Below are 15,354 nucleotides of genomic sequence, written 5' to 3'. Positions count from 1 at the left end.
TGAGCCTGCATTTTCGCATACGTATATGCACAGAGCACATAAGTGTGTGCTCCAATAGAGATGTGAACTTTTGGCAGGAGAACTACTTTTCTGACTGTAGTTCCTGACTGTAGTTTGTTGTTGAACCGATATGTGGATACAGAATGAAAGATAAAGCACAGCGCATTGTATAGTATTGATAAAATCAGGACAGACGCATTAAGAGTGATATAATTGTTCATAGAAAGAATGTTGTAAGAACAAATTGTATGTGGTATGCACATGATCATGTATGTGGTAAGAAAACAGTGGAAACATGTTTGATGCTGTGATAACATGGCAGAGATGTAATTAGGACAAATTATGGACTTGAAAATTGCATATTTTTAGATTTTAACTATGTCCCCACTGCGTTCATCAAAATGTTCAGGACACAGTGAAGTCTTCAGAGTGTGACGGGGGTCTAACTCAAATTCAGACTGAAGACTGTGCAGCATATAAGCAGAAATCCCTTATGATCCGTCACAAATAAAAGCATGCCCATACACACATTAACACAAAGTAACATGCAGGCATGCACACCTCCCCACCCCCACACCAAGTGGCGATCCCTTTTACAATTAGCATAGCCGTCTCTTCAGATGCCTGTTAAATAAGGTGAAATCATTAGAACCTAAAGTCTGTCGATAAGGGCCCTTCTCTGATGTGTCCAGCTGCATCGACAGCTGACTGACACGCACGCGATCACCGCACACACGCCTTTCTCCTCCCATGACCTGTCTTTTGAACTTTGTCTTGGAAGCCAGCCAGCTCTTCAGTAGTCTTTAATTACAAGAGGGAAGCTGTCAATACAATGTGTTTAAATGCGAGAGCTTTAAATACGAAGGGAGGCGCCTTTTGTTCTTATACAGAAATCACCAACACACAGACAAACACATAAACACATTTCCACACAAATTAACTTGGACACCTTCTTACAAACATGCCAGTTCATCATGCGCATGCAATATACAGTGATTTGTCTTTGCTGCAAGCTCGGGTCCTCTGTAAGACACATGGGAGTTTGAGGGTCCTGCAGATTATCTTAGCTGTTCTGGACAGGAATCTCAGATGTTGCACTTGGAATCTGCGAGAGCCATTTTCCCAATTTGGGGGGGTCACAGCTCCCAGAGCTCCTGTTACCACTGGACCACAAGCAACAAAGCTTTTGAGGTGCCAGTCCATCTCAATTCATACGATTAACCTATGAAACCTGATGCCAGACAAGGTGATCCAGTCAGACTGTCAACCAATTTCAAATATGCCTCAATAAATATTGGGGTTATGATATGTATGAATTGGCATAATGGTCTTTATGTCCAAAGTTTGTTTGTCAGCGACACCCAAAATGTATGTAGTTAAATTTCGGACAACTCTGGGACCAACAGGCAATTGCCTTCTTCCCCTGTACTTGTCTACTCTTCTACTTCTTGTCAACCTTCATTAGCTCCAGTTGGTTGGACAGCACTTGTTGTCTCTCTGGAATCGAAAGTCTGACAGCACCTTAGCTCGGTTTTTGTTTTTCCCCTATGGCGGTGTTTCCTACTTTGGTACTTCCAGATTATATTTGACACAGATGTTCCTTTACACTGTCTGAACAACTTGTTTGTGTATGCTGTCCCAGCTTGCACCCTGTGTGCTAGACCAGGGGTGCCCAAGTTGGGTCCTTGAGATCTACCTTCTTGACACTCTTATTTGTCTCCCTGCTCCAACACACCTGAATCCAATGAAAGACTCGTTTGTAGGCTTTTAATGATCCTTTCAGGAAAGTAGATCTCAAGGACCGAACTTGGGCACCTCTGTGCTAGACAGTCTTATTACAAATGTTACTCTGCAACATAGCCTGGAATACATCTGCACCTACAACTAGTTGCTCTTTTGACAGTGTCATTGTTTCCTGGCTGGTTGGTAAAAACTACAGAAACTGTGTTTTAAGATCTTCTGTCAGTCGTTTATACTAAGCAGCAGTTTCTCAAATCTTTCCCTTAATATGCATTTTAAAGTGCTCAGTGGTGTGGTGGCAGTAGTGTTTCAAACCTTTAAAAAAGCTCAAACCATTTACATGTTTAATTTTTTCTCAAAGAATATCCACATAAACCAAAGAGTATGTTTCTAATGAACACCTCAGCACTTAAAAAAGTCATTTTTGGAATTTCTATTCTTTTACATTGATTGAAATTGAAACAGCTGACACCAAGAATAAGAACTTTGCATCATTGGCCAGACTCCCCAAATGCTCGTCAAGACAACAGAATGCTAGCATTAGCATTTTGAAGGGCACTGACACTAATTAATTCACATAATGCTAATCATCTGCATTAATGAAGCCAAGCCTTAAGAAATGTTAGCAAACGTGCCCCACATGTAAAAACAGCTAAAGTAGCCACAGGAAACAACAGGCACGTGTACGCGCGTGTGCGCGCGTAAATGTGCATCAATGCATTGTGTGTTCTGTTAATGTGTGAGCAGCCATGTGCTCTCATTAACGTGCCAAGTGCATTGTGGGTGACAGCACGACCAGTACTTATGTCTGCTGCTGTAAATTCTAAATACATTATCTTAATCTAAAAATTAAGTAATTTATTGGATTATGATGCACTTTAATTTCTTGTAAGTTGCACTTCAGAAGGATGGATTGTGATTATAACCTGCTCATTTGTTGTTGTACATATGTACGAGTATTACCCGCTTGTTGCTTTCACAACACTATACATATGCTATACACGTGGTGTTACCTTTTTAATAAGGGGCAGCAAAATAAAAATTTGTCAACCAATTCAGAACTAGAAAAATTAGGTTTGATTATATTATTCAGAATTAGAGCTGCGTAATTGTGATAAGAGTCATAATCATGACAATTTTGGCCAAAACTGAAACTGCAAGTATTTAACATGATTGCTCATTGACTTTTGAAAAATTCTGTATTGACTGAACTTTAAACTAGAAGCACTCGGAGAGCGCAAACCTCCACCAAGGCCATAGGGTCACTGATGTCACATGGAATACCCTTTGGCAAAGAGACTTATTTCACGTTGTTTCACGCATCTGTCATGTTTCAGATTCAGTGATTAAACCGTTAGATCTTCAGCAGATGTATATATAAAGAGAAACTGCATGAACTACACAAGTTTTTTTTTTTGATTTTCCAGTAACAAGTTTATTCAATGAGGAGAAACAAATGCTAAATTCTTGTTGTGTCGTAACTTAATTTTTGTTCAGCCTTTGTGACCTGTCTTCATGAAGTTAGATGCAAAAATATTGAAATTGGCCCTATCCTGCAATGATAAAGAATCCTTAAAAAAATTACTGGATCCGGATCGTGTTCTGGATCATTACCAAAATTTAATGACTTCTAAGTTAGGCCAAGATACACCCCTGGTAAAAAATTTCATTGAAATCCATTGAGGATTTTTTGAGTAATCCTGCTAACAAACCAACCAACCAACAAACAAACTGACACGACCGAAAACATAACCTCCTTGGCGGAGGTAAAAATAAATAAATAAAAAAATTAACAGTGGATTTTAGATCAGCATGCCTTCCATTTTAAATCAATGAACTGAAACACAAATTAAGTTAAAAGTAAAAAATATAACTTCTGGCAATGAACTGGAATGTGAGCAAGATCTGTGTGACCTGGACAGGATGAATTAAGTCCCCAGCTCCCCCAGTCTCACAGTTACTAAGCAAGCTAAGGCTGAGTTTAGTCTTGGTGTTTGATTGATGCATATTTTTGCACACTGAAGGGTGGTTTTCATAACAAGTGGCTTGGGTGCGAGTTTTAAAAAATTTGGCCAGCATATTGCCTCAGTAACTGTAGACCTAACGTCATTCCAACTGTACAACTAAGGGACACTCAGTGCCCGTGTCATGTACATATAGCATATAGAATTACGCTCATCGGTGTGGTCAGCTGAATTGCTAGTCAACTGCAATGGTGAGGCAAAAGAAAGTGACAACACTGTAGACCACCACAAACCTGGTCGAAAGTGGAGCAGAGTTGCTTCGGTATAAAGATGCTCCATCCTCTAGTGCTGAGACATGAAGCCAACATGGAGGTGCCAAATCTTGCGAGTCTTTGAATAGCTGCTGGAGGCTGGTTCCAAAAATGAGTCCTTACCCATTGATGCCCATGTTAAATTGCCTGCTATTACATCAGAAATGAACATGTTTACAGCCTGTTATATAAGCTGTTTTGGTCTGTATTGCTCATTTTCCTGCTCATGACAACTGTACAGGGGATGTATTTGTTAATAACTCAATATTTTAAGCTGCAGTTATTAATTAGGTGCGTGGTCACTCTGGCTAACAGCTCGTATGTGCCGGTGAGTCATGTCCAACAGGCTGCTAGCAGATACCGCTGCTAGCAGTGGCAGTTAGCTGTTGTGGGCTCAGCTGTGTTTGTCCTTGTGGTTAATTGTTTGAATGTACAGCATAAAAAGTCAGTGCTCCAGTATTCCTTTGAATTCAATTTCATTATTTAATTTGTATGTTATCACTATTAGCACAAATTAGCAGGTATTGAGAGCTTTGTGAGGTTAGCTTCACTATTACTCCATGGTTACTGAGGCAATGTAATGGTCATAATTTTTAACCCTCTGGGGTCCGAGGGAATTTTTTTGGACAGGCATAAATGTTTTATTATTGCTGTTGATAGCTCTCCCTGTGTCCCACAATCAAGTTTTATGTCTCTTTTTTCAGGACAACCTGTGCTTTCATAATATATATGCTTTTGTTGTGTTTTATAAGCGTAATAAAGGTTTACAATCAAAAATAAGGAAGGGAAAAAGTAAAGTGGAAAATAATTTTCCACACACATTTATTCAAAACACTCAGCAAACTATAATAAACAACTCTTTTGACACTTTATAAAGGTAATTTGAGGTATTGTGTGAAAGACTGTACAACAGAAAGGTTGAAACAATAAACACAAATGCACATTTTGAACAATATATACAAAATGGTCTATGTGGGGTTTTTTTGTATTCATGGTAAAAGCAACAGAGTTATCCAGTAACATTCACATGCAAACAAGTGGAGCAATCCTGATAGTTACACACTCTTTGTTTGAGCATGTGAGATTGTCATCAGAGGCTCTCCATCTGCTTTCACTGATCGCTGTGCGTAATGGCGCAGGGTGCATTTGGAGCCCAATTGTATGTACTCATTGGAGCACCCAGGGAGCTATTCAAACGGGCCAACTAGTAACATATCACTCCTGAAAACGATTTTTGGCTTTTCACGTGAGGTGAATCTGTCCTACGATTGGATTTTGGAAAACCATGAGACGGTGAACCAATTCCGATTGGACACTCATATTGCGCACGTCACCACACAGCTTCTATGAGGAGTACAAAGATGGCTGATGGCTGGCTCAAAAGTCTGCAGAGTTAACGTTTCAGCAAAAAAAAGTACATTTCTATCTCATATCATTAAAAAGTTATTTATAATTTAGTAAAGCTTGGTCTTAGCCATCGGATATGACGGCGTCGGCCCCAGAGGGTTAATACCCACACCTAAGCCACCTCCTACAAAAACCATCACCCACTATGCGAAAAATGTGTCTTAATAACTCACCGAACCAAGGTTAGGCTATGTGCTTTAGTTTGTTGTTTAACTCCGAGGTGGGGGTGTGTTTGGGTTTCATTCGTTCCGCCCAGGTCACACCGATCTTGCCCATGCTTCACCTCTTTACCCAAGATGTCAATATGTGGAAGGGCTCCATTTTTGCATCATACCTACAGGTGACATCACTGAAGGTTTGTCCATTATATATACAGTCTATAGGTATAAGTATTGCAATATTCAGATGTACCTTGCATAACCAGGTTCACAACACACATATACTTTTATTACACCAAGGACGTAATAAAATCATCTGCGTTGTATTTATTTATTTGTCTGTTTGTCTGTTAGCAGGATTACGTCAAAACTACAGCATAGACATTTTTGACAAAACTTTCATGACAGATAGATATTAGGCCATGGAAGAACCCATTAAATTTTGGAGGTGATCCGGATCCGGATTCTGGATCAACATTTAACTTAATATAGGCTTTGAAGGATTATGTCAAAACTCCTTCACAGATTCTCACCAAATTTGCACCACAGATAGATATTAAGCCATGGAGGATTCCACTGAATTTTGGAGGTGATCCTGATCCAGAATCTGGATCAGGATCACCTCCAAAATTCAATGTGTATGCTTCACTTTGTCAGATTTTGAGGATTACGTTAAAACTACTTAATGGATTTTCACAAAATTTTCACCACACATTGGCATTAGGCCTTGAAGACTCCATTCAATTTTGGAGGTGATCTGGATCTGGATCCAGATTCTGGATCAGGATTTCACCTTGTAGACTTTTAAGAATTATGTCAAAACTACTTCACGGACACATCACGATGTAAAGCCAAGATCAGGAAGACTCTCTTTTCTTTCAGCTTGTGAATTAAATATAAGATTTCAACATCTTGATCAGTCCAACTATTCTGGATCAGTCTGCAATTATTCCACTGTGTTGTGGAATCTGGATCCAGGTAAATTCACGATGTGAATCACATATCTTTTATTTTGATTCCTCGTCAATCCTGAGTCTATTTTGGGCTGGATCCAGTAATCCTTTGCTTCATTTTCAGTTTCTTGAAATTAAAATTATTCAAGTAAAACTTGGGTTGGCGTGGTCAGTTTCAGATTGGGTCAAAAATATTGGGTCCAGCAAAGACTCCAAATTTTCTGCTATATGTGGAGCATCTGATTGCGTTGTCATGGTTTAAGTGCACATGCTTGGTTGTGCACCACTCCTGTGTACGCTGGTGGGGTCGTATCAATAGCTGCCTTGTGATTATTATTTAACATGCATGTAGTCATTGATCTGAGGCATTGATCGGGGGTTGAGAGCTAAAGGCCAGCTCACATTAAGGATTTGCCTCCCTCAGGGGCAATATGGAGCATTATTACTGAGGGACATTCTCAGTCATTACTGCCACATGCTGAAACACACTCAGCCCAAAGAAAGGCTGCAAGTGTGTGCAAACAAACACACACACACAGATTAGACTCTCAAATGTTCCTCATCGCTTCATCTTGCTGCAAGTCTATCACTTTTTTCTCCGCCCACTCATCTCTTTGTCTGTCCATTCATCACATCCTCACATTAAAGACAGACATGGGAACATGTCCAGCATGTAAATCTCTGTTCCTGAATTTAATCTCAACCCCAAATTGTATGTTTTAATCAATTTTGCAGCATCCTCACACATGTTGACATGTTTCAAAGAATGCAGTATTTGCAGAATTATTCTGTGCAAGTTGGAAATAATTTAAATTTCTCCTCCGTTTGACACAAATATCTGAAGAAAATGTAAATAGAGTTTGCGGAATTATTACATGTGAAATTAATAGAATTTTAGGTTTCATAGCTGTGTTGTTCTGCAATCCATCTTCAGACTCCATGCATATTGAAGACATGGACGGAGTGCAGAAGCTCCAGGATGTCCTCCATGAGGCCCTGCAGGACTACGAGGCGTCCCAGCACCAGGAGGATCCGCGACGGGCAGGAAAACTGCTCATGACCCTGCCTCTGCTCCGCCAGACCTCCACCAAGGCTGTTCAACATTTCTACAGCATCAAGCAGGACGGCAAAGTCCCAATGCACAAACTCTTCCTGGAGCTCCTGGAAGCCAAGGTCTGAGGACAGCAAGACACCCAGCTGAACCACCTCAGCTTCCAAACAAACACAGAAGAACAACTTTGAATGACCTCACACATCAACATTCACACACAGACAAATATGGTACCGGCTGCAGCCACATTATCGTGTGAATAAAAACCTCATTACCTAATCAACTAAACCCCAACACCTCAACTGTTTTTGACAAAAGGGCACTCACCTGACCTTTTGTTTGGGGGAGATGTTGACAGACTGAAGTGAGCCCCTATGTACAAAGAGAAGGAGACATTTCCTCTTCAAACTGTTAATAGTTACCGTGGTGATGCCGAACACTGAAAAAATGAAAGAAAACGTATCCATCAGTAAGGATTAAAATGTGATTAATGACAAACATGTCAAAGAGGACACACTGAAATTCAACTGACCGCTCTGTTTTAGTTCTTAGGAACTGTACAGCTCCACACGTCTCCTTTTCCCACTACATTTACCCCCAAAAATTTTTAATGCAGAAAACAAGCAGAACATACAAACACTGAAGAAGTATTTACGACGTGTTGTCAGATTTTGTGTACAATGAAATTTGGATGGATGAACTGAAAGAAAAGAAGAAGAGATCAGCTCTGCCAAAGAATGGAACTCATCCATTCCTAGGATGCCAGCAAACTTTACTGTCAAACCCCAAACTAGTTTGTGGTTTTAATATTGGGACTCAGGACCACGTGCGCAGCGGGTTTTCTGTTCCACCTAAATAGAACTTGCACCCTTTTTGTTTCTTTGTTTGTTTGTTTTTTTTTTGTTTTGTTTTTTTTGTGTTCAAATGAAAACCAGCAGCGCTCAGAGTCGTGAGAACCAGAATTGAAATCCACTGCTGTAAACACTTCCTGGTGGTCCTCCACTTCCTTGTATCCCAGCTGCCCCGCTACAAGTACAACTTATTGTATTTGTCGAGGACCGATGACCCCTGGCCTCCCAAACGTGTCAGTATTATGCTCGTGTTTGCACTCTTGACCTGGCTGAAAGTGGTTTCCGATATTCATATCACTTGAGGTGTGATTGATCGTGTAGGATTGATGTCTATTGGCTTACTGTTGGAAGTCAGTTGTCAAAGATGGGTTCAGTTAACATTTAAATTCTGCCACACACTCCTCTTGTGTTTGTATGTCTGTTTGAAACCTTTTCAGCAGGTTCGCTCACCAGGCTTCAGTTGAGATTTCAGTCAATGTTAAGTGTCGTCCAGCCCACGTAAACACATCACCTTTGCAGTGGCACAACTTCATTCTCCAAACTGCTTAGCGTCACTTCACTACTACTCTCCTTGCTCTGTGACCTCCAGATCTCTTGTGTGAGTACAGATGCTTATTTTGTGATTCAGTCAGGGGGCGATGGGGGAGTTTCAGTCACTCAGTACCATACAAACAAGGAGGAAAAGTGTGCTGGAGAATAACTGCTGTTGCTATGAAACTCCTTCTTTTCTTTATTTCTATCTTAATCTTAGTGATGATACCAATAATAGGGTTGTAAATAATTGCCATCCTGTATATGACATGTAACACGGCTTCGTTTTTGTTATTAATATTGTCTTCTTAAAACTGAATTGATCAGTATGTCTTTCCTTTTTGTATCAGCTTGACCACTTTCAGCAATTATCATACGCATATATATAGATATATAATATAATAAGTAATGTATTAACAAATCAGCGTTTATCTTAGAAACTCTGAGCAATAGTGGCTTTTAAAGGAGGGAAACGTGCATATGGACTAAGTCTGCAATATTAATAATACTACGTGCCAGTCTTAAATTTGGGATGAGGATTTGAGGAGACTTGTGTCTTCTCTTTCTTTCTGTGTAACTTGACATACGCTATTAGATAACAATAATTACAAGTTGTTTGTTAGAAACAGTTAATCAGGAAGAGATATGGACCAGAAATGTCAGGATGCTGCAGTCACATTATGGAGTGAAGGTGTCCAGAAGAATGGGTCACAACACAGCATCAGTTATCACATGGTTCTGATGTTTGCACTTTTACTGGGACCAAGTTCTATCAGTCCTAACGAGAGCAGAGCAGAGATTTCAAACCAGCAGTCTTCTCTTGTTGAAGCTAATGCACATTTTTAAATCCATCTCCTAAAGGTTTATGTTCCATCAGGTTGTGCACCCATCAGACAGACTTGACAAACTGTAGAGCCGCTCTAAAGACAAAACTTCAGCCGATTCAGACAACATGGAAGTGACTACTTTGTTAGCTCACTTTCTTCTTCTTCTTAGGCACTTTATTTTCAAACTCCAGAGGCATGTTTTTGCTGTCAGAACGGTATTACAATTACTCAACGCTGTTTGAAGTAGTCAAAATTCACAAGCTGTTTAATTGTGTGAGTTGTTATTTAGCCTTCCGCTATCACAGAATTTAAATTATATTAGAATTATTTCGTATTGCTGTTTTTCTAAAGGTCAGGATTAAAAAATTACTTTTAATTTCAAAATTAAGTGTCTACAAGTAGGAAATTAAAAGTCAGGCCCATGGTAACTTAACGTAAGCGATTTAATGAATGCAATTAGATAACTGATCACAGCTTTAACAGTTGACGACCATCTGGAGGTTTTTTAATAAAATGTCATTCTTTATGTAATTTTTAAGATGCGTAAGAATGCCAAAATCTGTAAATGATTATGTAATCTAATATTAAATGGCAACGAGTCACAGCTGAGGAGTGCAGCAGTTAAGTATAGTTGATCTCATCGCACATTAGTTTCTCAGCCTTTTTAAACGATGTATATTGTAAATTATACCGATTATAAATCTAACATAAGACATTTTATTGGAAACAAAATCAAAAGGGACAAAAAAGCAAAACATAGTTCGACCGCAATGTATGGTTCATGTCTGGCGTCTTTTTCAATTAAGGAAAAATGAAGAAAGCCTGTTGATTTTGTTTCATGTCTCATTTTAAAGTCCTTTCTCTTTGCTCTTTTTCTCCTCTGTTGATACCTCTAAGGCTTTATGGTGTACTTTTTCTTGTGGTGATTCCTGTTCTTGTGCCGTGTGCTGCTTCTTCATGTCGTCTGTTGGGTCAGTCCGCTGGGGGTCTGGGTGGCCGCTTCTCTCACCATGTACTGAACCGGATATAAGGCTCTTATAGAAACTTCCTAGACCACAAGGATCCAATTACAGTATTCATTGTTACTAAACTATACATAAACAATGAAATATTTAGTATCTAAATGAGCAAATGCCATACAAGTATTTAAAAAGGGATCATTTCTGTAACGCTCTTGTGGAATAACCAATATACTGTATATCTTTAGGTTTAAATGACGATGAAATGACATTGATATTTGAATAAGTCAGAACTGTAGGTGAGTATTTTTTTGTTTGTTTGTTTGTTTTACTTTTTTGTAAATGCTGTACATAACTGCCTTCCATACAGCTCGGCTCAGTCATTAGCTGTACTATTTCTCCTGGTAAAAATGGAAAATCTTTTTTTAAAAAAAGTATTTTCATTCTTGCTTCCCATTTTGAGCTAATTTCCACGATTTTTTGTTTGTTTGTTTTTACTTTAGTAGAAAAAAGGGAAGTGACTTAAAGGCCCAGTTGCAGGTGTAAAGACCTCTGTGCGCTGATGGGATTGTGAAGGGTTTGTATAACATGGTGAAATCCCATTTTTCTTATTGTGTTGGGGGGGCTGTTGATTCATTAGTGACAAAAACTTGAAATCCACCATTAAAATATTCAATTTGTTAATGAACATTATTTTAACAACAGAATACGTCAGTGACTCAGTGCTGCAAAAGGCATGAAGTTGAAAACAAAGCCTATCTAAGGCACACCAATGGTTTAAACAACACTTTAACGTAAACTTGAATTCAAAAATGGTTTGCATCAAAATTATGAGAAAAACGGTGCTGTTTTCTGACTGTACTTCTATTTTCCCGTTTGTTGTTTATTTATCAGTTGTCAAACCAACTCTGTGTACATCTGGACAACACTCCCTTTTTGTGATTTAAGGTGTGTAGAATTTGGATATTTGACCTTTTTTTTTAAGAAACAGATTTGTATCAGAAATTTGGATTTGCTGACATGCACAACCAAGTAAATGTAATTATGATAATATATTTATTACTTCATTCTAACTTTGGAGAACATAGCTCAATTTATGATATATTTTGGGGAGGGGGGGTGTTTGTTTTGTTTGTTTGTTTTTTGTTTTTTTGTTTTTTTGCAAATTGCAAGGTGTAATACATAATAAAAACTGTATTAATGTGATATTTTAAATTTGAAACAAGACAAAGGAAATATACTTGTATAAATTCTACTAGCTAAAATCAGGAGTAAAGTATTGTGTTTGTGTCAGAAGCTTGATGGCTAGAATGAGCTGTTTATAGCCAAACTGCTATTTACTGTCCACCAAGAGGAAGGAAGTGCTTTCCATTGAACACTTTTAATTTTGAGATTAAAAGCAATATTTTATTGCATATGCAATGACAAAGCAAAGGTTGCACTTTTTTGTTGGGTCATAGATAAAAATGTTAATGTATTATTTATTTAATTTGTTCTGCAGTTAAAACCTGAAAAGGAGGCCAATGTTATGACAAACTCAAAGTTCTATATGGAACAATGAGAGTACTTGTGGGGTTTTTTTGTTTTGTTTGTTTTTTGTTGTTGTTGTTGTTTTTTGTTTGTTTTTGTTTTTTGTTGTTTTTGTAAATCAGTAATTGCAGTTTGGCACCATCTTATTTCCCTTACTCACACCAGTTAACCATTACCTGCAAAAACTGTAAGAACAACTGAAACAGAGCCACAGCGACGGAGCTGGATTTTGTGTCTACCCTTTTGTGTCCCTGAAAGCAGATGACACCAAACCGCATCTATCTGCAGCTCTAAAGTGTTTTGTCATCGAATTGTATTCAATCCTCAAATATAACCGTAACATGTGCTGCACCTCCCTGCAGTCTGAAATTGAAGAGAAGAAGGTGATAAAGGGACAGAAAATGTTGAGGCATTTGGATGATGACAATGTAAGAAAAAGACCCATATGCGGCAGACAAGAGTTATGGCTGAGACAAAACCCTGTGGTGTTACTACAAACATGTCCGTAGATTTTAGATGTGCTTCACATCAGTAAAATAAAATAAAATAAACAATTACCTGTATATTTTTGTGATGTGTATCATACAAGTGTGCTTCAGCGATAATGTCCATTTGTGTAAATGTATTTATTTCACATTGTATATATTGTTCAATGCAAAAAGAGAGACCTATGATTCTGTAACTTAAACTGTTATGGGTTGAAACATTACGTGTTACTCCAGACTATGCCTTTCAGGATTATTACAGTAGAGCAATATCAATTAAAACCAGGCTTCCAGTTTTGACACTTGTCTCACTAGTCTGTGATTCGTCACAATTATTTACTTATTTATCCATTTATTTATTTATTTACTTCTCTGCATTTATGTTTTATTTTTGCCTGTACAAGTCGTTGCTGTAATCAAACAAATACAAACTGCAACCCAGGCATGGGTACAACAAGGATTTTCTGAGTGACGTTCTTATACATTATCCAAAATAACACGCAGCATGCTGGAAGATGATGGTGATGATGACAATATTAACAAGAAGAGTATTAATATTCTTATTATTGGTGGTGGTGGGTGTTGACCATATGTCTATCTCTCTGCATGCCTGCTTGTCTACGTGTGTGTACACACTAGTTCAAAAAGAGAGCCAGTTTTGGTGAAATTTTACACATGTTGATTATGTTGTGGCAGATCCTAATCTTTTTCCACTTTCTTTCCATTGTATCGCTTTCCCACTGTTCATGAGCCCTGTTCATGTACAATTCTTAATTTATTTAGGGTTTTCTAATCTCACAGGGTTAAGGGCTCAAAATTATAAGTTTTTGTTGTCCATTCGGCTGGTCCCATTTTTTGTTCAGGGTCGCCACAGCGGATAGAGCCAGATCTACATTGGTATTTGGCACAAGTTTTACGCTGGATGCCCGTTCTGACGCAACTCCAGTTTAACCTGGAGAAACACAAACAGCCACTGGTGTTCCAAAGAGGTCTCCCATCCAAGTACTAACCAGGTCTTGCACTGCTTAGCTTCTGAGATCTGATGGGATCAGGCTTAGACAGAGCAGATCGGCTGCAGGGTCATAAGTAAAGAGTAAAAAAAATAAAGTGTACATATTGAACGTATAAAATTTAGTTGGATGTCTCTTTGTGGAACAGGTACCTCTGTGGGATAAGTATGTGGGTTACCATTATGTAGACCTGGGTTCAATTACTTGTCTGTGTCCTTTGACAAGATTACACATTGATTTAGTCAACCCAGCTGTAAATGGGTACCAACCTTCACTGGGGAAATAACATGTCCAGAAGAACTCATAGATTCTCTTCTGCTTCACAGTGTGGAATCATGGGTTAACATCTTGATTCTCAGGACCAATATAGGACATACTTCTTGTTTTCCATTATCCAGAAACCACTGTTATGAAATCACAAATATCTATACATGACGCTCAAAATTCTGCCTTTAATCACAGGTTGTTTTATGATGTCCTAAACATCCCAAATTTAAGAAAAGAAGAAGAAGAAAAAACTTTATGTTGGTGTGGTAGAGGGCCACCTTCTGGTTTTGTTTAGTCTGTTTGTTCATTTTGTGAAGTGCAGTGGTGCCCGTCAGCTATGTCTTTGATAGTACAGTTGTTAGCTGATCCAACAACATGCTTCACGTGTCATTTACGACTTGAAGGTTCGAACAGTTCAAGAATCCTGAAGAATTTTTCGGTACAAAAGGAAGGAGTTAATAAGGAAGGCAATGGCACCCCTCACACCAATTATAGTACAATTTTTATTGCTCATGCTTGTCATTTGCCAGTATTGACAAATGTCCAGCAAAAATAGTAGTATCACTTATGCAACACAAAACCAGAATCACTTTGTAATATAAATAATATGCTTACAAATTTATGTTCATGCAGAATAACCATTCTTTTGACAGAATCTAATTTTCACCTGCTCAGAAAACAGTATGTGTTGACCAGTGTCAGAGCTTTGTCCATCTGTGCTATTTCAATTCTTTCACATCAAGAAAAACAAGAGGACAGTGAAGAAATAAGGGACTAAAAAAGAAGGTGCAGGAGAGACAAAAGCTCAAGGGAGAGAAATTAAGAGTTAAAGATGTTAACAAGATGTGAGGCCCATTCAGTATACGAGGTCTGTTAGAAAACTATCCGACCTTTTTATTTTTTTTTAAAATTATATGGATTTGAATCATGTGCGCTTGCATCAGCCAAGCTTGAACCTTCGTGCGCATGCGTGAGTTTTTTCACACCTGTCGGTTGCGTCATTCGCCTGTGTGCAGGCTTTGAGTGAGCACTGGTCCAGCCCCCTCGTCGGATTTTCATTGTCAGGAAAATGGCTGAGCAATTGGAGCAGCACTGAATCAAATTTTTCCAGAAACTGTGAGAGACAGCCAGGTGGAAACCATTCGGAAGATTCAGACGGCTTTCGGTGCGCCGCGCTCCGAGCGGCCATCGACAGGCTGAAACGACCAGATCATTTCCGGGACATCGTCTGACTACCAGAGAAATTGTGGAAGAGGTGTACATCAGCACTTTTGCGGCACATTCCACTGTTACAGGAGATTTTGTAATGA

General features: G+C 38.7%; 1 protein-coding gene across 4 annotated transcripts in view; it reads left to right on the top strand.

Annotated features, from left to right (window-relative positions):
* esrrga (estrogen-related receptor gamma a) overlaps positions 1-13,067 on the top strand; it is a 194,959-nt gene extending 181,892 nt beyond the window's left edge. For 3 of the 4 annotated variants that reach the window (XM_034188088.1, XM_034188074.1, XM_034188080.1), the window contains exon 9: positions 7,468-7,712. In XM_034188088.1, coding sequence (XP_034043979.1) covers positions 7,468-7,712 — 245 coding nt within the window. Of the gene's footprint in view, positions 1-7,467 lie in introns of all 4 variants that reach the window. The other variant, XM_034188066.1, reaches the window with a different exon arrangement.
* Positions 13,068-15,354: the final 2,287 nt, after the last annotated feature.

Source organism: Thalassophryne amazonica, chromosome 2 (assembly GCF_902500255.1).
Source record: "Thalassophryne amazonica chromosome 2, fThaAma1.1, whole genome shotgun sequence".
NCBI lineage: Eukaryota > Metazoa > Chordata > Actinopteri > Batrachoidiformes > Batrachoididae > Thalassophryne > Thalassophryne amazonica.
The sequence above is the reverse complement of the archived record's forward strand: the minus strand, read 5'-3'. Positions and strand labels throughout refer to the sequence as shown.